Source organism: Anolis sagrei, chromosome 4, assembly GCF_037176765.1.
Source record: "Anolis sagrei isolate rAnoSag1 chromosome 4, rAnoSag1.mat, whole genome shotgun sequence".
Taxonomy (NCBI): Eukaryota; Metazoa; Chordata; class Lepidosauria; order Squamata; family Dactyloidae; genus Anolis; species Anolis sagrei.
Genome location: NC_090024.1, coordinates 53183363 through 53207556, shown reverse-complemented (window position 1 = coordinate 53207556; position 24194 = coordinate 53183363). Strand labels below are relative to the sequence as shown.

Genomic DNA, 24194 nt, shown 5'->3' with positions numbered 1-24194 from the left:
TGGAGTGCTGTTACCTTTTAGATGATGTGGTACCTATTGATCTACACACATTTGCATGTTTTTGAACTGCTAGGGTAACAATGGGAGCTCACCCTGTCCCATGGATTCAAACCTCCAACCTTTTGGTCAGAAAGTTCTGCAGCTCAGCTATTTAACCCATTGTGCCACCGCAGCCCAAGAAACATAAGATTATATCAAATATTAGTTTAGTGTTTTATGAGCATAAGGCAAGATTAATTGAAATACTGGTTTATCATTTCTTATTATATTATTTTTTATTTTAGGACATACACATAAACATACACAACATTTACAATTCCCAATTGCATATAATTTTATACAAACTGCTGGAAAGTATGCTTACCTTTCTGGTTTGTCTTTCTACTTATTGATTGTATGTTAAAGCTGGAGTGAACAGTTATAAAAGGCACATCATATTCTTCTTGATGTATCTCTGAATGATTTTCACTATACAGTAGAGTCCCACTTATCCAACCTTTGCTCATTCAATGTTATGTATTATCCAACGCAGTCTGCCTCCTGCTCTGATCCACAGCTGTTTCAATACATGCAATGTTTTGGAGCTAAATTTGGAAATACAATAAATACTACATAATGTTACTGTGTATTGAATTGCTTTTCCTGTCAATTTGTTGTAAAACATGATGTTTTGGTGCTTAATTTGCAAAATCATAATGTAATTTGATGTTTAATAGGCTTTTCCTTAATTCCTCCTTATTGTCCAACATTTTCGCTTATCCAATATTCTGCTGGCCCATTTATGTTGGATAAGCGAGACTATACTGTACTCTCAAAAGAACAAATAATTCCATGTTAACAATTGTACTGTCTTTGGGCAAATGATTTAACCTTTTAGTCTGAATGTTGATTGCTTGCAAAATGTAACTTTGATGGGGTCTTCATGCAGTTCTTTCAACCTTTTAGTGTTTGTGTTAGAATCCCTGACGTATAGCAACTAAATCAAACATTTGGATAGAATGCAGCTTATCTCTGTATACCTCTATGTCTTGGGGTGCACTAGGCAGAACCTAGAAATGCTATCTTGTTGGATTACATTTCCAGAATTGGTTGGGAGATTCTGGGTGTCACAGCTCTCCTTCCTGCATAATATTTCCCAGGAACAACAACAATTTCTTATCGGGTCACGATGGGGAACAACTACAGATTCAAATGTATAATAACATCAGTAAGCACCGGGCTCTGTCTAAGGCCACCTCAGGACATCTTGCTGTGTAAAACTAGCCTTCTTCCAACTTTACCATTAAACATCTTTTAAACTTTGCTGTTCAGTGATCTGAAGATGAACAGCATAGCTTTTTGACAGCAAAACTATAATTTTGTTCTCAAATAAAGCTTTGCTGTCCTTCCATGATTTTTTAAAAACTAAAACATATCAATTGTTTTCTGGTATTTTGTTACAGGAGGAATTTTGTTACAGCTGGTGCAGGAGCTGGGATTGCGTCTGTTTTTCATGCTCCAGTGGGAGGCCTTCTGTTTACACTAGAGGAGGTGGCATCTTTCTGGGATATCAAACTGGCCTGGCAAACGTTCTTCTGCTGCTTGATGGCTGCCTTCACTACAGATCTACTCTCCTCTTCCTTCTCTGGGTTTGTCTACCGAGGTCAATTTGGATTTTTCAAAGCAGAGAAGAGGATTTTGTTTTGGGTACGTACATATGTATGTTGTTGTTGTTCATTCGTTCAGTCGTCTCCGACTCTTCGTGACCTCATGGACCAGTCCACGCCAGAGCTCCCTGTCGGCCGTTACCACCCCCAGCTCCTTCAAGGTCAGTCTAGTCACTTCAAGGATGCCATCCATCCATCTTGCCCTTGGTCGGCCCCTCTTCCTTTTGCCTTCCACTTTCCCCAGCATAATTGTCTTCTCTAGGCTTTCCTGTCTCCTCATGATGTGGCCAAAGTACTTCAACTTTGTCTCTAGTATCTTTCCCTCCAGTGAGCAGTCGGGCTTTATTTCCTGGAGGATGGACTGGTTGGATCTTCTCGCAGTCCAAGGCACTCTCAGCACTTTCCTCCAACACCACAGCTCAAAAGCATTGATCTTCCTTCGCTCAGCCTTCCCTAAGGTCCAGCTTTCACATCCGTAGGTGACTACAGGGAATACCATGGCTTTGACTAGGCGGATCTTTGTTGCCAGTCTGATGTCTCTACTCTTCACTATTTTATCGAGACTGGACATTGCTCTCCTCCCAAGAAGTAAGCGTCTTCTGATTTCCTGGCTACAGTCTGCATCTGCAGTAATCTTTGCCCCTAGAAATACAAAGTCTGTCACAGCCTCCACGGTTTCTCCCTCTATTTTCCAGTTGTCAATCATTCTTGTTGCCATAATCTTGGTTTTTTTGACGTTTAGCTGCAACCCGGCTTTTGCGCTTTCTTCTTTCACCTTGATTAGAAGGCTCCTCAGATCCTCCTCGCTTTCGGCCATCAGGGTGGTGTCATCTGCATATCTGAGGTTGTTAATGTTTCTTCCAGCAATTTTCACCCCAGCTTTGCATTCATCCAGCCCCGCACATTGCATGATGTGTTCTGCATACAAGTTAAAAAGGTTGGGTGAGAGGATGCAGCCTTGCCGTACGCCTTTCCCAATCTTGAACCAGTCTGTTGTTCCGTGGTCAGTTCTGACTGTTGCTACTTGGTCCTTGTACAGATTCCTCAGGAGAGAGACAAGGTGGCTTGGGATGTCCATCCCACTAAGAACTTGCCACAATTTATTATGATCCACACAGTCAAAGGCTTTAGAATAGTCAATGAAGCAGAAGTAGATGTTTTTCTGAAACTCCCTGCCTTTCTCCATTATCCAGCGGATATTGGCAATCTGGTCTCTCGTTCCTCTGCCTTTTCTAAACCCAGCTTGGACATCTGGCAACTCTCGCTCCATGTATTGCTGGAGTCTTCCTTGCAGGATCTTGAGCATTACCTTACTGGCATGAGAAATAAGGGTCACTGTACGGAAGTTGGAGCAGTCTTTCGTATTTCCCTTTTTTGGTATGGGGATATAAGTTGATTTTTTCCAGTCTGATGGCCATTCTTGTGTTTTCCATATTTGCTGGCAAATGGCATGCATCACCTTGACAGCATCATCTTTTAAGATTTTAAACAGTTCAGCTGGGATCCCGTTGTCTCCTGCTGCCTTGTTGTTAGCAATGCTTCTTAAGGCCCATTCAACCTCACTCCTCAGGATGTCTGGTTCTAATTCATTCACCACACCGTCATAACTATCCTCAATATTATTATCCTTCTTATACAGATCTTCTGTATAGTCTCGCCACCTTCTCTTTATCTCTTCAGCTTCTGTTAGGTCCTTGCCATCTTTGTTTCTTATCATACCAATTTTTGCCTGAAATTTACCTCCAATGTTTCTAATTTTCTGGAAGAGGTCTCTTGTCCTTCCTATTCTGTTGTCTTCTTCCACTTCCATGCATTGCTTATTTAAAAATAGTTCCTTATCTCTTCTGGCTAACCTCTGGAATTGCGCATTTAACTGGGCATATCTCCCCTTATTATCACTGTTTCCTTTTGCTTTCCTCCTTTCTTGGGCTACTTCCAGTGTCTCAGCAGACAACCATTTTGCCTTCTTGGTTTTCTTTTTCTTTGGAACGTACTTTGTTGCCGCCTCCTGAACAATGTCTCGGACTTCTGTCCATAGTTCTTCTGGGACTCTGTTTACTAAATCTAGTCCTTCAAATCTGTTCTTCACTTCCACTGTATATTCGCTCGGAATGTTAGTGAGATCATATCTAACTGGTCTGTGTATTTTCCCTGATCTCTTCAGTTTTATTCTAAATTGAGCAATAAGAAGTTCGTGATCTGAGCTACAGTCAGCCCCAGGTCTTGTTTTCACCGACTGGATGGATGTCCGCCACCTTTGGCTGCAGAGGATGTAGTCAATCTGATTTCGGTGCTGACCATCTGGTGAAGTCCATGTGTAAAGCCGTCTTTTAGGTTGTTGGAAGAGAGTGTTTGTTATACACAGCGAGTTTTCCTGGCAAAATTCTATCAGCCTGCATCCCGCTTCATTTTGTTCTCCCAGACCATGCTTGCCTGTGATCCCTGTTGTCATTTGACTTCCCACCTTGGCATTCCAGTCTCCTGTAATGAAAATAATGTCTCTTTTTGGTGTATTATCCAGTAGGTCCTGCAGATCCTCATAGAACTGATCTACTTCTGCTTCTTCAGCAGCTGTGGTTGGGGCGTATATTTGGATCACTGTAATGTTGAAAGGCTTTCCTTGCACTCGAATTGAGATCATTCTGTCATTTTTTGGGTTGTATCCAAGCACCGCTTTAGCGAATTTCTTATTAATTATGAAGGCTACTCCATTTCTTCGATGTTCCTCTTGTCCGCAGTAGTAGATCTGGTGGTCATCTGATGTGAAGTGGCCCATTCCAGTCCATTTCAGTTCGCTGACCCCCAGAATGTCTATCTTTAGTCTTGACATCTCACCAGTAACAACATCCAATTTGCCCTGGCTCATAGATCTTACATTCCAGGTTCCTATGGTGTGTTGATCTTTAGAGCATCGGATTCATCGTTCACCTCCAGTACCGTCGGCCGCTAGCCTTCCTTTCGGCTTTGAGCTAGCTGCGTCATCACATCTGGGGCTAGTTGAACTTATCCTCTGCTCCTCCCCAGTAGCATTTTGGCCATCTTCCGACCTGGGAGTCCCATCTTCCAATGGCATACCGACATATCTCTGGTTGTACTGGTCCATTTAGTTTTCTTGGCAAGGATACTGGAGTGGTTTGCCATTGCCTTCCCCAGGGATCACGCTTGGTCTGACCTCTCTGCCACGACCGTCCCGTCTTGGGTGTCCCTTCACGGTTTCGCTCATGACATCATTGAGGTGCTCAAGCTCCAGCGCCCCGACAAGGCGGTGATCCTTTGCTGGATCCTTTGCTTTACATATGTATACACACACAATATTTTATTGCAGTCAACAGACTGTTGGACCAACATATTAAACACATTTAAATATGTAACATTGGGCATTCAAGTAGCAATATGAACTACAATAAAATGATTCATAGTATATGTGAATGATGTGGTACTGAACTTTGGAGGAGTCCTGCAAGGGGAGCTGGCCCTCTTAAGTATGGAGATCTAAGACATTAAAATAGTGGTTTTTAAGGTATCAAGTATTGTGGACTGACAATAACACCCCCCGCCCCAATGTGCAGGGATCAACACATTGTCTAGCTATTTTTTTTGTTGTTCACACCATTATAGAAGTTCAGAGGGGGAGTTAGCTACAGGATGATTTCCTGCTACTCTTCCTACTGCTTTCATCTTCACCTACAACAGATGCAGAACACATAGGTCTTTCCTTCATAGATGAATCTAAGGTCAATGTAAGGACAAAGAACTTTGGGTCCTAATTGATGTAAGAATAGGTTTTCAAATGCAGATTGAAATAATTTTGGTTGACCTCCTAGTTTCCGTAATCAGTTGGAGCTTTGTGTGCCTTAACTTTAGACAGAATTATCGATTAACTGTAGACATCAAAACCCATAATTCTATGCATGTATCTATGCAGTCCTCTTTTTCCTACTTTATGTTGGCCTGATGGACAATAATTTTATTTGTCTAGTATACGTCCAGAATAACCAGAATGTATTCTTGTTGAACTAAATTTCCCACCATTTGAATGCTTTTGATGTTTCCATAGCCTGTAGGATAAAATAAGAAATGTTATATGTCTCCTGTTAACTAAAGTTAGAAAAATCCCCCTTTTCCAAATTTCACAGGATGTACTTTTGGCAAATATTATATATAGATGGAGACTGTGTGTATAATCTCAATTTAAGAAAATCATAAGGATCTACTATATTGAATCAGGGTTCGGATCTGATTGCCCCTTCCCTAGTGAGAGCAGCTCTCTACGGTCATATGTGGAAATCGTATCCACCGTGATAAATTTTATTAGAGAATGAAAGAGTTTACATTTGAAGAATATTTTTCTAGCCACTGATTATCTATATGATCCAGCACTTCCATGTTTGAAGTAGTCAAAACAAACAAACAAGCAAATTAATTAATTAATGCACGAGTATGTTGTTACAGGTGGCTCAATCAATCAAATTATAATTTATGGTGTGATTTACGTTGCATAGCAATATGTATAATCTTCTAGTGCCCCCTTAATTTCTCCCAAGTTCTTTGTTGCTAGCAAATGGTAATAAATCATGATTATCAAATTAAGGGTCTGAACATACTCTAATCATCGCAGATTATATGCTGGTTTTTTAGCCAAAATATGGAGTTGTAAAGAGGGAACGTTCCAATGCTACCGAATATCACCAATTTGTGATAGATTGCCACACCACTGACACCAATTTGTAAAAGTATCCCACTCTCTCCTGCCTGCACTGGATTTCTTTTACTGTGGTTAGCAACACTGGCCAATCTGCGAAGGTATTCCACCTAATACTGTTTAAATCTCCAAAGGTTTGCTAATTTATAAAAGGTGTAGATAATTATAGATGTAATTCAGGTAACTGCCACCAACGGGAGGTAATGCTGATGAGAACTGGTTCCCAGACGCAGATATATAGAGATGACACTGTCTTCAAACAAAAATTAATAAGTTTATTTTATTTATTTATTTATTTATTTATTTATTTGATGCATTTATTAACCGCCATTCTCAGCCCTTTAGGGCGACTCATGGCGGTGTACACACATATAAAAGACAATTTACAAAAAGGCAATTACAACAACATATAAACTAAACCACAATTACAAAGCTACACTAAAAATCCGCTTCGTCTCATAGTGGAGTCATAACCAATCTCATATTCCTTGTTCCATTCCAGTCATCTTTACCACATTGTTATAGCACTTAATTAAATGCCTTCTCGAACAGCCATGTCTTGAGGCTTTTTCGGAAGGACATGAGGGAGGGCGCCTGTCTGATGTCTGCAGGGAGAGTGTTCCACAGCCGGGGGGCCACCACCGAGAAGGCCCTCTCCCTCGTCCCCGCCAGACGTGCCTGTGAGGCAGGCGGGATCGAGAGAAGGGCCTCCCCGGACGATCTCAAGGTCCTCGTGGGCTCGTAGGCCAAGATGCGGTCCGAAAGGTATTTTGGGCCGGAACCGTTTAGGGCTTTGTAGGCCAAAACCAGCACCTTAAATTGGGTCCGGTAGCAAATCGGCAGCCAATGGAGCTGGGACAACAAGGGCGTTGTGTGCTCCCTGCCACCCGCTCCAGTTAGTAACATGGCTGCCGCGCGCTGAACCAGCTGAAGCTTCCGGGCCGTCTTCAAGGGCAGCCCCACGTAGAGAGCGTTGCAGTAGTCAAGGCGGGATGTGACCAGAGCGAGTACCACCGTGGCCAAGTCAGACTTCCCGAGATACGGGCGCAGCTGGCGCACGAGCCAGAGCTGTGCAAATGCTCCCCTGGTCACCGCTGACACCTGGGGATCCAGGCTCAACGATGAGTCCAGGGTCACACCCAAGCTGCGAACCTGCGCCTTCAAGGGGAGTGCGACCCCATCCAGCACAGGCTGTAACCCTATACCCCGTTCGGCCTTGCGACTGACCAGGAGTACCTCTGTCTTGTCTGGATTTAATTTCAGTTTGTTCGCCCTCATCCAGACCGTTACAGCGGCCAGGCACCGGTTCAGGACCTCGATAGCCTCCTTAGTAGCAGGTGGGAAGGAGTGACAGAGTTGGACATCATCTGCGTACAGATGACACCGCACCCCGAAACTCCGGATGATCTCACCCAGCGGCTTCATGTAGATATTAAACAGCATGGGGGACAGTATGGAACCCTGTGGAACCCCACAAGTCAAAGGTTGTGGTGTAGAACAGGAGTCCCCCAATAACACCTTCTGGGTGCGGCCCTCCAGGAATGATTGGAGCCACTGCAAAGCAGTGCCCCCAAGGCCCATTTCCGCAAGGCGCCCCAGAAGGATACCGTGGTCGACGGTATCGAAGGCCGCTGAGAGGTCCAGGAGCACCAACAGGGACACACTCCCCCTGTCTAGCTCCCGGCGCAGATCATCCACTAAGGCGACCAAGACCGTCTCGGTACCATGTCCCGGTCTGAAACCAGACTGTGCCGGATCCAGATAATCCGTGTCTCTCAAGAATACCTGGAGTTGTGAGGCCACCACGCTTTCCATGACTTTGCCCAAGAAGGGGAGATTGGAAACAGGCCGAAAGTTGTCCAATTTAGTGGGGTCCAGTGATGGTTTCTTCAACAGCGGCTTTATAATAGCCTGTTTTAGGCTCGCTGGAATCTTGCCTTCCCGAAGGGAGGCATTCACCACCACTGTTACCCACTCAGCCAATCCCCCTCTGGCCTCCCTCAGAAGCCAGGATGGGCAGGGGTCTAGGATGGACGTGGTGGGCCTCATTCCTCCAAGTATCTTGTCCACATCCTCGGGTTTCACAAACTGAAAAGAATCCAACAAAATAGGACAAGCAGGTGCTCTTGTTACATCCTCGGAGACTGCATTTAACGCGGCGTCCAGCTCAGAGCGGATCAAGGCGACTTTGTCTGCAAAGAACCGAGCAAATGCTTCACAGCGCGTGACCGAATTGTCAGGGCTCCCGCCTGAGGTGGCGGGAGTTAAAAGACCTCTGACAATCCGAAACAACTCCGCCGGACGGTTCTTTGCAGACGCAATAGTGGCCGCAAAGAAGGTTTTCTTTGCGGCCTTTATTGCCGCGGCATATGCCCTAAGAAAGGACACAAACCGTGCTCAATTTGACTCGCTCGGATCCGAGCGCCACACGCTCTCTAGTTCCCTCTTCCTTCGCTTCATCACTGCCAGCTCCTCAGTAAACCAAGGGGCTGGTTTAGCTCGGCTACTTGAGAGGGGACGTTCCGGAGCAATCATGTCAATAGCCCTGGCCATCTCCCCATTCCAGAGAGCGACCAAGGCTTCGACATGGTCACCTACCGAGGTGGCGGGAAAATCCCCAAGAGCCGTCAGGAATCCATTCGGATCCATCAGCCTCTTGGGGCGGACCATCTTAATGGGTCCTCCACCTTTGCAGAGGTTAGGGGGCGCAGTGAGCCTAAATCTGATCAGGAAGTGGTCGGTCCATGGCAACGGAGAGATGGACAACTCCTCCACACCGCCACCCTGTTCCCATCCCTGGCAGAAAACCAAGTCCAATGTGTGTCCAGCACAGTGGGTGGGGCCAGATATTTGTTGGGACAGCCCCATGGTTGCCATGGCAGACATGAAGTCCTGAGCCGCACCTGTGAGGGTCGCCTCGGCATGGATATTGAAGTCTCCCAGCACAAGGAGCTGTTGAGACTCCAACGCCAGGCTCGAGACCACCCCCGCTAGCTCAGGTAGGGAGACTGTAGTGCAGCGAGGTGGACGGTACACTAGCAGAATCCCTATTCTGTCCCGGTCACCCACCCTCAGGTAGACGCATTCAAAATTTGTGGTCTGCGGGATGGGGCACCTGGTCAGATGGATGGAATCTCTATAGACCACTGCGACCCCGCCTCCCCGCCCTCCGGATCTCGGTTGGTGCTGCACGGAGAAGCCTGGAGGACAAAGCTGGGTCAGATTTACTCCTCCAGCTTCATCCAGCCAGGTCTCCGTGATGCACGCCAGATCTGCCCGCTCGTCCAGGATTAGGTCCTGGATCCAGGTCGTTTTTCCGTTGACAGATCTGGCGTTCAACAGCACCACCTTCAGTCCAGAGGGTCCGCTCACCTGGTTACACCAATTTACCTTAGGAGACCGATTTGGAATTGTTAATGTGGATAAATGGTCCGAATTTAGCCGAATTTGAGGTCTCCTTTTCCCGCATCTCCTCCTTCCCACCACGACCTCTATGGGGGCCCCTCGGCTAGTGGAACACCTCCCCTCCTCCGTGCCACAGTTCATGACCAAGGTCTTAGTCTCTGTTTCGCCAGCTGTTTGGAATGTTGGCGTTTTTTCTTGCCAGTTGCTTTGGTCTTCTTTATCCCCCCTCCCCTCCTCATCGTTCTTCACAGGCTCCAGCCCACTTCCTCCCCTGCCCCTTTCACCAGTCAATAATATCAGGGACAGTATACATAGGAGGGTGGGGGACCACATGGGTGGAAACAGTACACTTCAGTGGGTGGTAGTGATACAAGTGGCAAACGTTCAGCCGCGAGAGTAGGATGGTACCTAAAGTGCTAGAGTCTTAAAGTGCAACAGTAGTAAACTCCACGGCTACGAGCCACTAGGGCGATTCATAAGGTGCAGGATCTTAAAGTGCGACGAAAGCTCAAAAACTTGCCCTCAATACTAGTAAAGTGCGGCAGGAGGGATCGGGGAAGGGGTAAAGTGCAAAAACAGTTGGCAAAAGAGGCAGGCGCCTTAAGGTGCTATATTATGCTCTTATTACCACATTAGCAGCAAAGATAGAAAGGAACTGTAACGTGCAATGTTCGCAATATGTAAGCACAGTAATTAAAGAGATTGGCAGTTGGCATGTAAACACACTATTAAGAGAATAAGGTTGTTATGATTCAAGATGTAAACTCAGACGATTGATGAAAAATGCGGATGGGTCTTCTGTCTTCCGGAGCTGGTTAACACGGTGGTGGTCAGCACAAATTGGTCTATCACGATGTCAGTTAACAGCAGAAAGAGGTCGGCACAAAAGGTCTACAAGTATCAGTCAGCACAGAGAGGTCAACACAAATAGGTCTACACCCAACTGCAAGTAGGTCTACACACTGCTTGTCTGTATGGAGAAGGCCCAGCTGGTGGCAGATGGTAATGGGCAAGGTAGCTAGGCCCGGCTTAGTAGCCCAGGGCCTAGTTCCACTGGCTCCAGCGATGCAGCTATGCAGTGGCCCACTCGATAGGGCCTGGAGGGTAGAGGCCTCACGCCTGGGGCGGGTTTCGATGGAAAAGGCCCAGTTAGGAGAGGCACTGTTATTGGGCCCGACGGCTGGGCGCCGTGTGCAGCTAGGTGGTGAGGTGGTGAAGGCCCCGCCGATAAGCTCCAGGCGGCAGGGCCCAGCCGGATGACGCCCACAACGCCGCGGCCCGTGCGGCAGCACAGACGGCAAGGTCCCACTGCAAGGGCAGCCCCGCCGCTGCTACAAGCTGGTCCCCGCGTTGATGCAGGCGGGCGTTGGTGTAGGGAGGGGGCACCCAGTCCTGGCCTCCTGCCGCAGCGGCAGCGGCTCACTCTCTCCTGCCATTCGTCGCCACCCCGCTCTGCTTTTTTTTCGTCCCACTCCACCGACCTGTGGCTCCACTCACCCGCGGCTTCGGACGCTTCGCCCCGATGGAGGGGGGGTGAGCCGGCCGCTCGGATGGACTCGAGCGGCTCCCACGCTGGCGGCGACGGCGGTCCCGGCGGTGGTGGCGGGCCTGGTGGTCGGCGGCGGCGGCGTTAGAGCTCCGGCGGCGGCTCTGGCGGCTCTGGCGGCGCTAGAGCCCTGGTGGTCGGCGGCGGCGGCGTTAGAGCTCCGGTGGCGGCATTAGAGCTCCGGTGGCGGCAGCTCTGGCGGAGGCCCAGCAGAGCTCCAAGGGCTCCAGCGGCAGAGGCCCCGCTCCAGCGATCGTGCACAGCGGCGGTATCTGTGGGTAAGGCAGATTGATGTTGGGCTATATATTTTTTAAGCCTGCGGCCTGGTTGGAAAAGCTGGTTGGAAAAGCTATCGGCCTGGCCAGCCGCGATGGGGAGCCGCGATGCAATGGCGGCTTCTCTCTCTCTGCCTTCTTCGTGCTTTCCTGGCTCTTCCTGACTCTTTCTCCCGGCTCCGCGACCCTCTGTGGGGAGCCTAAGGCTCAGGGTCTCTCTCCCCTCAGTTTGCAGATGGTTAGTGAGGGGGGGGCTCAGGATTCCTTCCGATTGTAGTTTGTGGTTAGGCAGCTCAGCGTTTCAGCTGCCGACCACCATACCGGAAACCGGAAGCTGAACAAAGCGTATTTTGAACAAAGCGTATGGTTGCAGGCTGTTGATAAACTTGGAAATACTTTGAGAACTTTACATGTAACTTGGTTGCAATACAGTTCACACTTCTGGATGATACAACTTGTAATTGACTTTTACTGTGGTGAAGCACTTTCTTAAACAATGTTTCCTGAGGTGAATAGCCTTCCTGTTTGATCCTTCCGTGATCAAACCCCAGATCTCTAGTTCATTTCTAACTAGTGATCTAAACAAGCTTCTCTTAGTCCTCTCTAACTAATGAAACTAATTAGGTTTCCCCTTCAGCCTTCCTAAACTGAAGAAACCTCTGACTATTCACAAACACTGCTTCTCTACTTCCCTCTCTCTCTCTCTCTACTGCTAACTCCGACTCCAAAACACTAACTGAACATTAACTGTCATTTTTTTAAACTCTCCCCTCTAAGCTCCTCCCACTTCTCTAGCCTACATCGTCTCCATGGCAACACACTCCTCTCAGTTAGGCCGCTCCAGCATTAGTGCAGCCAATCTAAACACAAATACAGTTAAAATCATACAATTTATAATCAACTTCTGTACAGGAGTGTAACCATTATGCCAAGCTTTTTTTTTTAAAACTGCTTTTAAGTAAAGGTAAAGGTTTTCCCTTGACATTAAATCTAGTTGTGTCCGACTCTGAGGGGTGGTGCTCATTTCCATTTCTAAGCCGAAGAGCCAGCGTTGTCCATAAACACCTCCAAGGTCATGTGGCCAGCATGACTGCATGGAACGCTGTTACCTTCCTGCCAAGTCGGTACCTATTGATCTACTCACATTTGAATGTTTTCCAACTGCTAGGCTGGTAGAAGCTGAGACTAGTAAGTATTTACTACACTTGGAGGACCATTATGCACGTGGACCACAATGACGGATCTGAGACTAACAACAAGAGCTCACCCTGTTCCATGGATTCGAACTGCCAACCTTTCGGTCACCAAGTTTAGCAGCTTGGTGACCCACTGTTCCACCAGGGGGCCCAATGCTTTTGCAGTGCTTAAAAACCACATATTTTAAATCAACTTGCTTTTCAAATCACTTCATTCAAGAGGAGAACAACTGTTTTTAAATCACTTCTTTCAAGGACAACCACATACGTTTAAAATTCTAGGCCCGGAGCCACTCATTAATACATTGCTCCTTTTAAACAGCATGATGAACAGAATTATCCATGCAGTGATTACACAATGAAAACGAAAAACTAAATTTTGAATTGAAAAAAAAAACTGGGTTATTTTGTGGTGGGAATGATTACACGGTGGTATATGGTAGTACTGAGCTACAGGGAATGTAATCTAAAATAATTACCATTCTCAAGAAGTCTAAGATTTTTTTGGTATATCTGATGGCTGTATACAGTATTTATTTAATGTGTATCCTGCTTTTCTCATAAAATGTGATTCAATAACTGTAAAAAGATCCAGCTAAATTCAAATTTCCAAAATTTAAAACAGTATTATTTAAATGTGATATAAAACAATTAAATCCATAAAACATACTTTCAAGAGTATTTTTGAATGTGAGTATGAATCAGCTCTGAACTTGCTGACCAAAAGGTTGGCGGTTTGAATCCGGGGAGCGGGGTGAGCTCCTGCTGTTAGGCCCAGCTTCTGCCAACCTAGCAGTTCAAAAACATGCAAACGTGAATAGATCAATAGGTACCGCTTCCATAGGAAGGTAATGGTGCTCCATGCAGTCATGCTGGCCACATGATCTTTGAGGTGTCTATGGACAACGCTGGCTTTTCGGCTTAGAAATAGAGATGAGCACCAACTCCCAGAGTTGGACATGTTGTTGTTGTTCATTCGTTCAGTCGTCTCCGACTCTTCGTGACCTCATTGTTGGACATGACTAGACTTAATGTCAGGGGAAACCTTTACCTTTACCTAGGAATCAGGAGTAAACTCAGGTGCAGGTATTCTCACAAATATTTAAACCTGTGCACATACAGTGTGAATATACACACAGAAAAATGTGTTCCCTGAAGGAAAATTTTGTTCCATTATTATTTCTCTAGTATTATTGAGTAGATCTATACAAGAGCATTGTAATGATGTCTGCCTTGAATAACAGTTTATAGTCCATATTAAGCTCATGTAGGATTTTTCACAAAAGAACAATTGATCTTTATTTCTGTTTATTCCCCAAAGGAATAGTTGCCAAGGTGGTTTCTACCATGGCTCCACCATATTCCACTTGCCAGATAGGCTGGATAATCAGAAATATTTTCATTTCAGCCAGCAATTTGCTCCAGGGGGATTTGGCTTCTTTCATGATTTACAGCAGAAACTCTCAACGGGAAGCTTTGTGGTTTATGTTTTTCAAGGAAAATATTTTTATTTTCTTCAGTTTCACTGAGCTCAACATAACATTGTAAAGAAGGCCTATTATACCTAGCCTCTTTGATCCCCCCCCCCCAAACATGGAGTTTCTATAGAAGTCTGAATGTATTGTCTATAAAAGCCACAGTTCTGTGTGCCCAGAAGGCAACACATTCATTGAGGCTCATTCTGAATAAATGTAAATGTGATTAGGCTGCACAGTTTTACTCACAACATGAGTTAGCTCATTTTGGTTGGAGACAGAATATAAATTTAACAGCACAAATTTCAGCCCGAAAGCATTCAAAAGGCTTAACTGCCCGAGGAAGCCATTGGACACAGCTGACATTTTCAACCTGTGTCTCTGGATGCTTGCTAACTGTAAGCACAAAATGGAAAAAAGACAAAAACAAAGAAAAGATGTCTGGAAGTGTGTGTGTGTGTAAAACAATAGAAAGAATGGAGGACAGCTTAGATATGAACTGCATTTAATTGTTTTTTTTATCTCTTAATGTTATATTGCCTTAAGGAGTCTATAGACCCAAACAACCAGTATAAAAATAATTTAAATGAATAAAAGGATAGACGGACCACGTGACAGGAAAATGAGAAGGACCTGGATATGGTGTTGGAGTAATGGCTGCTTTTTCTACCTCCGAGGAATAATCTGCCATTGGATAGCAGCAAGCAATAGGAATTGTCCATATGAATGTATTTGAGTGGGTGGAGAGAATAAAGGTGGAAAAAAAATGAAGGAAGTGTCTGATAATAATAAAAAGTTTGGTAGAAGGGAATGGATTCCATTTTACTCCAAAGATCATTGTGAACCCTTTTCTTTTGATGAGAAAAGGGGCCACGATAGGCTGTGAAGTAGATTAGTAAGCGAAACAAACTGAAATGGAAATAGAAAGGGAGGAGAATGGAGAGGAAAGCTGTAATCGGAGAAATTAGCGATACAAATCTGGCAATTGGGTTTAGGTTAAAGTAAAGTGTGAAAGGAGAAAGTTTAGAATAAATGGAAGGAGATGCGTTAGATTATTTTGATTGCAAAGGAATTTTTAATAAAAAATATAACATGTTTTTACTGCCCCCGGTGGTGCAGTGGGTTAAACCCCTGTGCTGGCAGGACTGAAGACCGACAGGTCGCAGGTTCGAATCTGGGGAGAGGCAGATGAACTCCCTCTATCAGCTCCAGCTCCTCATGCGGGGACATGAGAGAAGCCTCCCACAAGGATGATAAAAACATCAAATCATCTGGGCGTCCCCTGGGCAATGTCCTTGCAGATGGCCAATTCTCTCATACCAGAAGCGACTTGCAGTTTCTCAAGTCGCTCCTGACACGATAAAAAAAACTGAACAAAATCTGACTACCAGTATTAAAAACTCTAAAATCATAACAGTAAATAAAGAACAACACTCAAAAACAGGGGAATTCCAGACAAGAAACTCTAAGGGCCAGCTAATCACCTCCCAACGAAGGATTCCCCCAGGCAGTAAGAAGTCAGACCTTGAAACTGCTAGGCCATTAAACACTAATCAAGGTGGCCAATTGAAACATTCATACCTATCTCAAGCAGACAAGAGTTCTTTCTCCCACCCATTCCACAGATATATAAACCCCATTTTCTTAGTTTCTAACAGACCTCACAACCTGTGAGGATGCCTGCCATAAATCACCAAATTCCACCTGAAATAGGAAGTTTTAGTCATAACGCCTCCAGAGATTATGTCTGGACTTCACTTGCAGGAAGATGAACCATATTAATGTAGAATTTTGCAAATATGGCTTAGATATCTGCATAAAATAATATCAGCAATTGCCGATTAGGTCAACCTCTGCTTCCATATAGCACGATTTTGTGACTAGTCTTGCTGTCACTCTACAGATCTGTGACCGCAGTGATTTCCAACAGCTTCACAGGGGAGAAAGTGAAAAGAAAAATTGAGATCCCGGTTGTTTATTTTAGATTATTATGCTGTGGAAAACTGCATACATAGCATTGTAAACAGTTTGCATGCTTTATTTTGATCCTAAAAGGCAAAGACAGGAGCACTGGATACCTTGAAAGATCTGGCAAGAGACTTTGGCTATGACCTTATAGGTGGTTATAAGAACAGTCTGCTTTTTATACATCTAATTTCTTCTTATTTGTCCAATTGTTGTATCATGTTTCTTCCAACATAGTGGCTGCTGCATATCAACTAACTGGCAGTACTCAGAGAACATGCTGTTTCTTTTTCTTTCAATTTAGGTGAAGAATTTACTGGATATGAGCATCCTGGCATTCATTCCAGCCATTTTCATTGGAGTACTTGGGGGCCTTTTAGGAGCGCTCTTTGTATTCTTGAATATAAAGATTAATAAATTTCGCATGTGGTTCTTCAAACGAATTCCAAAAACATCCTTGAGAAGAATAACTAAGCTCTTAGAAACTGTGCTAGTCCTTGTAAGTATTGTCTTGCAGTGTGTCCCAATGCTGTATTTTCATTTGACAGGATTCCGCTCTTGAGTTGCCAGCTGATCGGGCTGATCCAAGATGTGAGCTGCCTTGGAAGAGTTTCTGCAGGGAAAGAGGAGGAGGGAAAAATTAGGACAATGGCTATTGTTTTGCTGAGAGGAGCAGCAAAGAAGCCTAGCTATGGCTTTGAATACCTTTTGTAAAAGAGACCCTATAGAAATCAGGACTAGGACAATTGCAAGGTCTGAAGGATAGGTGATTTCCTCCTTCATCCCTCCCAGCAAACATTCAAAATTATAGTTGGTCTACTCATTGCCCTGTATACTTTGTAATACCATATTCCTCCTTTCTTCTTTCATGGCAGACAAAAGTAAGGAGGTGTATGGCTATGCATGCAGAGGATCTTGACAGCAATGGAGTGTGAATATAATAGCAGCTTTTTTATTTTAGCCCGGTGGTACAATGGGTTAAACTGGGTTGTTGTGAGTCAACAATGTGATGCGGCAGCAAAAAAAGCCAATGGGATTTTGGCCTGCATCAATAGGAGTATAGTGTCTAGATCCAGGGAAGCCATGCTACCACTCTGTTCTGCCTTGGTTAGACCACATCTGGAATATTGTGTCCAATTCTGGGCACCACAATTGAAGAGAGATATTGACAAGCTGGAATGTGTCCAGAGGAGGGCAGCGAAAATGATCAAGGGTCTGGAGAACAAGCCCTATGAGAAGTGCCTTAAATAGCTGGGCATGTTTAGCCTGAAGAAGAGAAGGCTGAGAGGAGAAATGATGGGCATGTATAAATACGTGAGGAGAAGTCATAGGGAGGTGGGAGCAAGCTTGTTTTCTGCTGCCCTGGAGACTAGGACGTGGAACAATGGCTTCAAACAACAAGAAAGGAGATTCCATCTGAAAATAAGGAAGAACTTCCTGACTGTGGGAGCTGTTCAGCAGTGGAACTCTCTGCCCCGGAGTGTGGTGGAGACTCCTTCTTTGGAGGCTTTTAAACAGAGGCTGGATGGTCATCTGTCGGGGGTTCTTTGAATGTGATTTTCCTGCTTCTTGGCAGGGGGTTGGACTGGATGGGCCATGAAGTCTCTTCCAACTCTATGATTTTTTGATTCTGGGCTGTACGGCCATGCTCCACTAGCCCGGGAGACTCATAACAACCCAGTGATTCCGGACATTAAAACCTTCGACAATAGAATGGGTTAAACCCTTGTTCTGGCAGGACTGCTGACCAAAAGGTCAGTGGTTCAAAGTTGGGGAGTGAGATGAGCTACTATATGTCAGCTCCAGCTTCCTATGCGGGGACATGAGAGAAGCCTCCCACAGGATAGTAAAAAAATATCTATGCATCCTCTGGGCAATGTCCTTGCAGACAGCCAGTTCTCTCACACCAAAAAGCGACTTGAAGTTTCTCAATTCGCTCCTGACACAAAAAAAAAATTTTTGAGGAAGAAGTAGGCACATGACATTAGGAAGTTATTTCTGCTTCCTGCTTCCAAGGCCACTGTGACTTAATCTTTAATGCCATCTCTGGATTCAATGGGGATGAAGATAAAAATAGAAGGTGATAAAATATTAGATACTGTTTAGTTTTGGCACAGATCTAGCATGATACAGATGGTATAGTATAATATTGTGTAATCTTTAAATGTGAGTTTCCTCATGGTGGCTTATGCTCTATCAATATTAATCAGTTTTATGCCAAAACCCATCACTGCCATGTAGATATATATGGAAATATTCAATATCAGACTTGTTTATATTTTTAACATATCTTGGACAGTAGAGTCTTGCTTATCCAATATAAACGGTCCAGCAGAACGCTGGATCAGCGAAAATGTTGGATAATAAGGAGAGATTAAGGAAAAGCCTATTAAACTTCAAATTACATTATTATTTTACAAATTAAGCACCAAAGCATCAAGTTTTACAACAAATTGACAAAAAAAGTAATTCAATATACAGTAACATTATGTAATAATTACTGTATTTACTAATTTATCACCAAAACATTGCAGTGTATTGAAACAGCTGTGGATCCAGGTGGGAGGCAGACTTCGTTGGATAATACAGAATGTTGGATGAGCGAAGGTTCAATAAGCGAGACTCTACTGTATTTCGTATTCCAAACAAGTATTATCAGATTTTAAAAACATATATAATTTATCATATTTAATGCAAACAGAGAGATTTGTGATGTGGTAATTCTGTGTTTAATTTTTTTAGATTTCATTTACTGATTTCTAGTCTATGAAATGCAAAATACCATCCCAATTTATAAGCATAATAAATGTTTTAACCATAGGTTTAGCTTAGCCACGTGCCCTCCATTTCCAAAAATAGATTATTTTTGAAAATGTCATTGGTCTGAAGGAGCTCTTTGTTGTGATCAAGGCTGGTTTAACATAAAACAGAACAATAAGAAGGCAGAATAGGGGGCTCAAAATTGTCCATTTATATTTAGACCTTTGACAACATACTGTAAAGGCAGATTAAGTTATCTCAGGGCTGGTCAAGCATGTTTTACTGCTTAAGGCAGAACAGCATATGCTGTCCCTTCATCATACAAATTAAATCACATATTATTTAAACCAAACCAGTTATTTTGGCATGTAAGGCATAAAATCTCATGCTCACTTCTCCTATCTTTGGCAGTTAAAAAATACAACAGTAACAGATAAAATAACCAATAAGAATTTGCTGCCCATTCACAGCACGGCATTCTGCTGTTTCAGACACCTTCCTCATTTTGTCTGTTCATAGTACTGGCCCTGGTATCATGGTACTTTACTATGACTTTAATTGTCATGGAAACATTATCTGCTAATTCTGTAGTACAGGGGAATGGATTAGAGCTCTGGAAAAAAATTCCAAATACCATGACAAACTACAGATCTTAGGATGTTGTAGGATGGAAACATGACAAAGTGATAACGAAGTGGTAAAATTGCACTGTGCAGATACACCTCCGCTTATTTATTTATTTACGACATTTCTACCCCGTCTTTCTTTCCCCGGAGGAGACTCAAGTGGCTTTTCATATAGGCAAAACTTTGATGCCCTAAAACACAATGGACACTCAAATAAATATTAAAATCGAATTTAAAAGTACATTAAAACAACTAGAACTTTTAAGAACAATACATTAAGAGTTAAACACACAATCCATGAGCGTAATCCGGGCCGTTCCAATGGTCACTGCACATTGTTACAGTCTTCCTCAATAAGATGAAATTTATTGTATTACCATTGGAATGATAGTAGCCATTTCTAAGGTTGCAGTCTACATATAGATGAGTCTGTACAAATTTCATATAGAACTCTTGTCTTTTTTGGTGGTATGTAGCTGGTCATCCTAACCTGTTGGTTTTACAATGGGGGTGTTTCTATCAAACTTGTGATCGGGTAAATATTTTGAACTAGCTATAGATTCTGGACTATTTTTAAAAGCAGCACTGTATAGAACTCAAGGATAATGACTGGACTTGCTCATTTTAGATTCTCCATAGGTAATATTCAATTTTTCTGATTGATGGACAGGTCTTGACCCTTACTGCTACTGTCTACTTGCCCTATTTCTTTCACTGTACTCCAGTTAAGAACTTGCCAACATTTGATCTACCTAGTAAGATGCAAAAGTAAGTACATGCTGGATTTGTACAAAAATATTTTATGTCTGTGTAATGTTTTATATTGTGTTTGACTTCTTCAGCTTGAAAATCATTCCCAATATGAAGCCTGGTGAAGCTTCTAGACCTAATCTTTGAGGTCCACTGTGTATACTCCAGAATTTCCCTTTTCAATCAAAGCTCCATGTTGAAAATTACAAACGTAAGAAAATTTACCAAATAGTATACTCAAAGGGAAAAAATCAGACAACTTAAGTGGAAAACTATTTTCAGTAGACACTGAGGGATATAAGATGTCCTCAACAATGTACTATAGAATATACTAAAATATACTAAATAAATAAATAAATAAAATATACTAAAGGTGGACATTTTAGGTTATTCTCCTCACCTTTAACATAGTCAGCTGTTATGAAAAAGGATTTGTATTCCCATATTATTTATTCACCTGGGAAAGGATTGAGACTGAGTTGGGCTCCTCGTGCTCATGTAATTGATCTGGATTGGTCTGTGTGTAGTACTCAGGCATGTAGCCAAGAAAAAAAGGGGGTGATTCTGGGCTGTACGGCCATGCTCCACTAGCCCGGGAGACTAGTGCTTTGAAACATAGTACCAGCTTCGTGGGTGCCACTGCCCAGACAACATGGGAGGCTTCTTGTGTTGCTAAATGTAAGAGGGGAAGCATGTGATCACCCTCCCAGAGGGCAAGGCGAGGTGTGGGTTGCCAGCTTTGACACATTTCATGGCAAAGAGGAGCACCGCCACCGGCCACCGCCGTAAATGTGATGAGGTTGCACCAGTGTGTCAGTATCTTGAAGGCATTCATTGTGAAGCTCTGTGCAACTGTTAAGTTGGATTTTAAATGGCCACAATAAATAGGGAAGAGCACCTTCAGTTCCTGAATCCTTTCCCTATGCCTCATAAACCTTTTTTGAAGCTGACTGCTGAAAGAGCCCAAAAATGGGATGTACACAATTGATATAGGTTTTGGTGAAATTGCCTGGATGTCGCCTGGATGTTGTTTTTACAAGTCTGCCTTCAACAGATGCTAGGAATTTTAACTTTTCCACGTATAGGTTCTTCACAGGTAATAGGTCCTGAATCAGTTTCTTTCTGTTTTCTTCTTATTTCCATTATCATGATGATGGGTTACATCAAGACATTTCCCACTGTGAATTAACAAGAAGGTTTCAGCCAAGCAAAAGTTGTTCTGATGGTACTTTGTTTTTTGGTGTCTGTTGAAGATGTGTATTGCATCTTTCCATCGCACAAATGGTTTAGCAACCAATGCACCAAGCTTCTGATGACCACCTTTACCTCCAGCTTCTCCTGTAAACACACACAGTACTTACAGAGTGCACCTTGTATGTTAAATAGGTAGGCTAACCAGGGAAATCCATTGAACTATTTGAGTTGAAAATTTAGATGCCTCTTCTTATCCACAGGAAATACATATCCATGCAATGGAGTCTGTGAATTTTGCACTAATTGAGCTTTCGCTTGATCATCAGAAACAGTCTTGTTCAATTAAAGTCCAAGGTCTAACAATGACACAGCTTCTTCTCTTTGCTCCTGTTCCATGGTTTCTTTGGCAGGGCTTGGATTAGATGAACCAGTGATATATAACTCAGTTTCTATAGTTTTCACCTGCAATCCAGGTGTGCATGGTCTGGGGTCTTCATCAGTACCAGCTGCTGCAATGGTTCTTAACCTGCTGCCTTCTTGGTTATCAATATTTGCCCTTTTCTTTTTTGCCATGAACTCAAAAATGCTCAGTTGCTTTGACAGATGTTTAGGCATCTTCTGGAGTCAGGTGGATGAAAGGAAACACTAATAGCAACTAACAGGGCTTTGAGTCTCTGAAGAGCAACTCAAGCTAGCGGACATTTACACAGTAAGACAGCTGTCTTTGGAATGTCCCAGAGATGCTTTCATGCCTTCCTTTTATACCCCAGTGGGAGGAGCAAGAAGTCAGACATAAGAGAGACCTCTGAAAGGGAGAAGAGCAAAAGAGCAATCATGCTGGTTTCAGTCTATTATGTTATCTTTATGCCAAAAAAGTTGATTAAACATGCACAACATCAAAACTTGGTGGAAAGATAGGTAATAAATGGAGGAATTCTAATTTTTGCTTTTCTTAGACTTAACATGGGGTTTGGTTAACCAGTTAAAATTCATGACTAAACAAGTTTTTAACCTGAAAATATGTGTGTGTGTGTGTGTGTGTGGGGGGGGGGGGGGGGTTGAATCCATACCCCCTGCTGGCTATGGGCTTGGCAGTACACCTTTTCTGATATATATGTGTTGTTGTTGGCTGTAGTTGACAGATGGGAGATGACTAACTATTGCAGCCCTATTTCATATATTCTGACAGTGCAAGAGAGTTAGTTTCAGGACTCTTAGATCACATTTTCATCTCATGGATTTAATATTGTTTTGTTTTGTTTCAAGTGCAAGCCAAGTTAGGTGGCAAGCTTCACAGTATAATTGTCCGCCAACAACATTACAGAATGGGACAGATTTCAACCAAACCTTTAATGAAGGTAAGGCAATATTCACAAAGAAATAAAATTAACAGTGTTTATGTAAGTACATTTTCCAAGTAATTAAATATCTCCCAATTTGTTTTTAAGCAAAATCTCCAGTATCAAAAAGGGTTACTTATTGATGCCTGTGAACGTAAGCCAGCAGAAGCAAATTTGAGTTCGTCAGTAGAGGTGCTTCCTAACACACTCTAATAGCTAGGTTTCCTTGACACTATATTGGCACAATCCTATGTAGGATTTTTTCACAAATGTAATTGAAGCTGGTGGAAACAAATAAAGACAGAGTATTTCATCCTGCTTGTGAAATGGATGTAGGAAATTGTGTATTACAAGTAATAAGCAAAAACTGTGAAATCCACAGAAGATGCAAGAGAAAGACATATCAAAAATAGTTGTTTACTAGTTTAAAAAATGCCAACACATTTTGTCCTCTATGTGCTCTTAGGGCCTTCAGACTGCTACTTAGAACCTCACTTCAGAAATTTCTGAACCAGGAATTATTGAATCAATTAATGTACATATGAAAACCAATTTTTCAGTATTTTTTTCAAGGAAGCAAATTGCTGTAGCTTGATTCTGTGTAGCCCCTGAAGAAGATCTTAAGAGTACACACAGATTGAAATGCATTGGGCTTTCCTACCAATAAACCTTCTTTTGAGCATCTTGTAACATATATCTTACAAGAAATCATGGCATTCTCTATAATTCATTACATTAAAAATAATGTAATGAGGTTTTTGGATTATCTGCAAAAAACTCTGTTCCAAAGCCTTTTGGATAAAGAGTACTCAATGTATAGTTGCATAAGATTGATAAACTGGTTAAAGGCCAGCAACAGGTGATTATGAGCAAGTCCCTCCATCTGTATAGAAATGACATAGAAATCTGTATCATAGAATCCTAAAATTGGAAAGGACCGCATGGGCCATCCAGTCAATCCCCTGCAATGTGTGTATTTATTTATTTATTTATTTACAGTTCTTATATTCCGCCCTTCTCACCCCACAGGGGACTCAGGGCGGATTACAGTAAACACATATTTGGCAAACATTCAATGCCAGTTTGACAAACAACATTTAACACACAAATACACCAAGGCTATTTAACTTTTTTTTTTCTGGCCGCCAGGGGAGCTGCTGCTTTTCATCGTCCATCAACGACACCGATGAAGTTCTTCCGCATTCCACATTCCCGGGAGTCTTTTTTCTTTATGGCCTCATAAATCAGTTAAATTTTGCCTCCCACACAAGGTGGTCCCTTATTTTCCTACTTGACAGATGCAACTGTCTTTCG

General features: G+C 43.2%; 1 protein-coding gene across 1 annotated transcript in view; it reads left to right on the top strand.

The window, feature by feature from the left end:
* LOC132774813 (chloride channel protein C-like) overlaps nt 1-24194 on the top strand; it is an 82682-nt gene that overhangs the window by 18073 nt on the left and 40415 nt on the right. Inside the window, exons 6-9 of the mRNA XM_060775284.2 lie at nt 1443-1686; nt 16515-16709; nt 20267-20364; nt 22807-22898. Coding sequence (XP_060631267.2) covers nt 1443-1686; nt 16515-16709; nt 20267-20364; nt 22807-22898 — 629 coding nt within the window. The remainder of the gene's footprint in view (nt 1-1442; nt 1687-16514; nt 16710-20266; nt 20365-22806; nt 22899-24194) is intronic.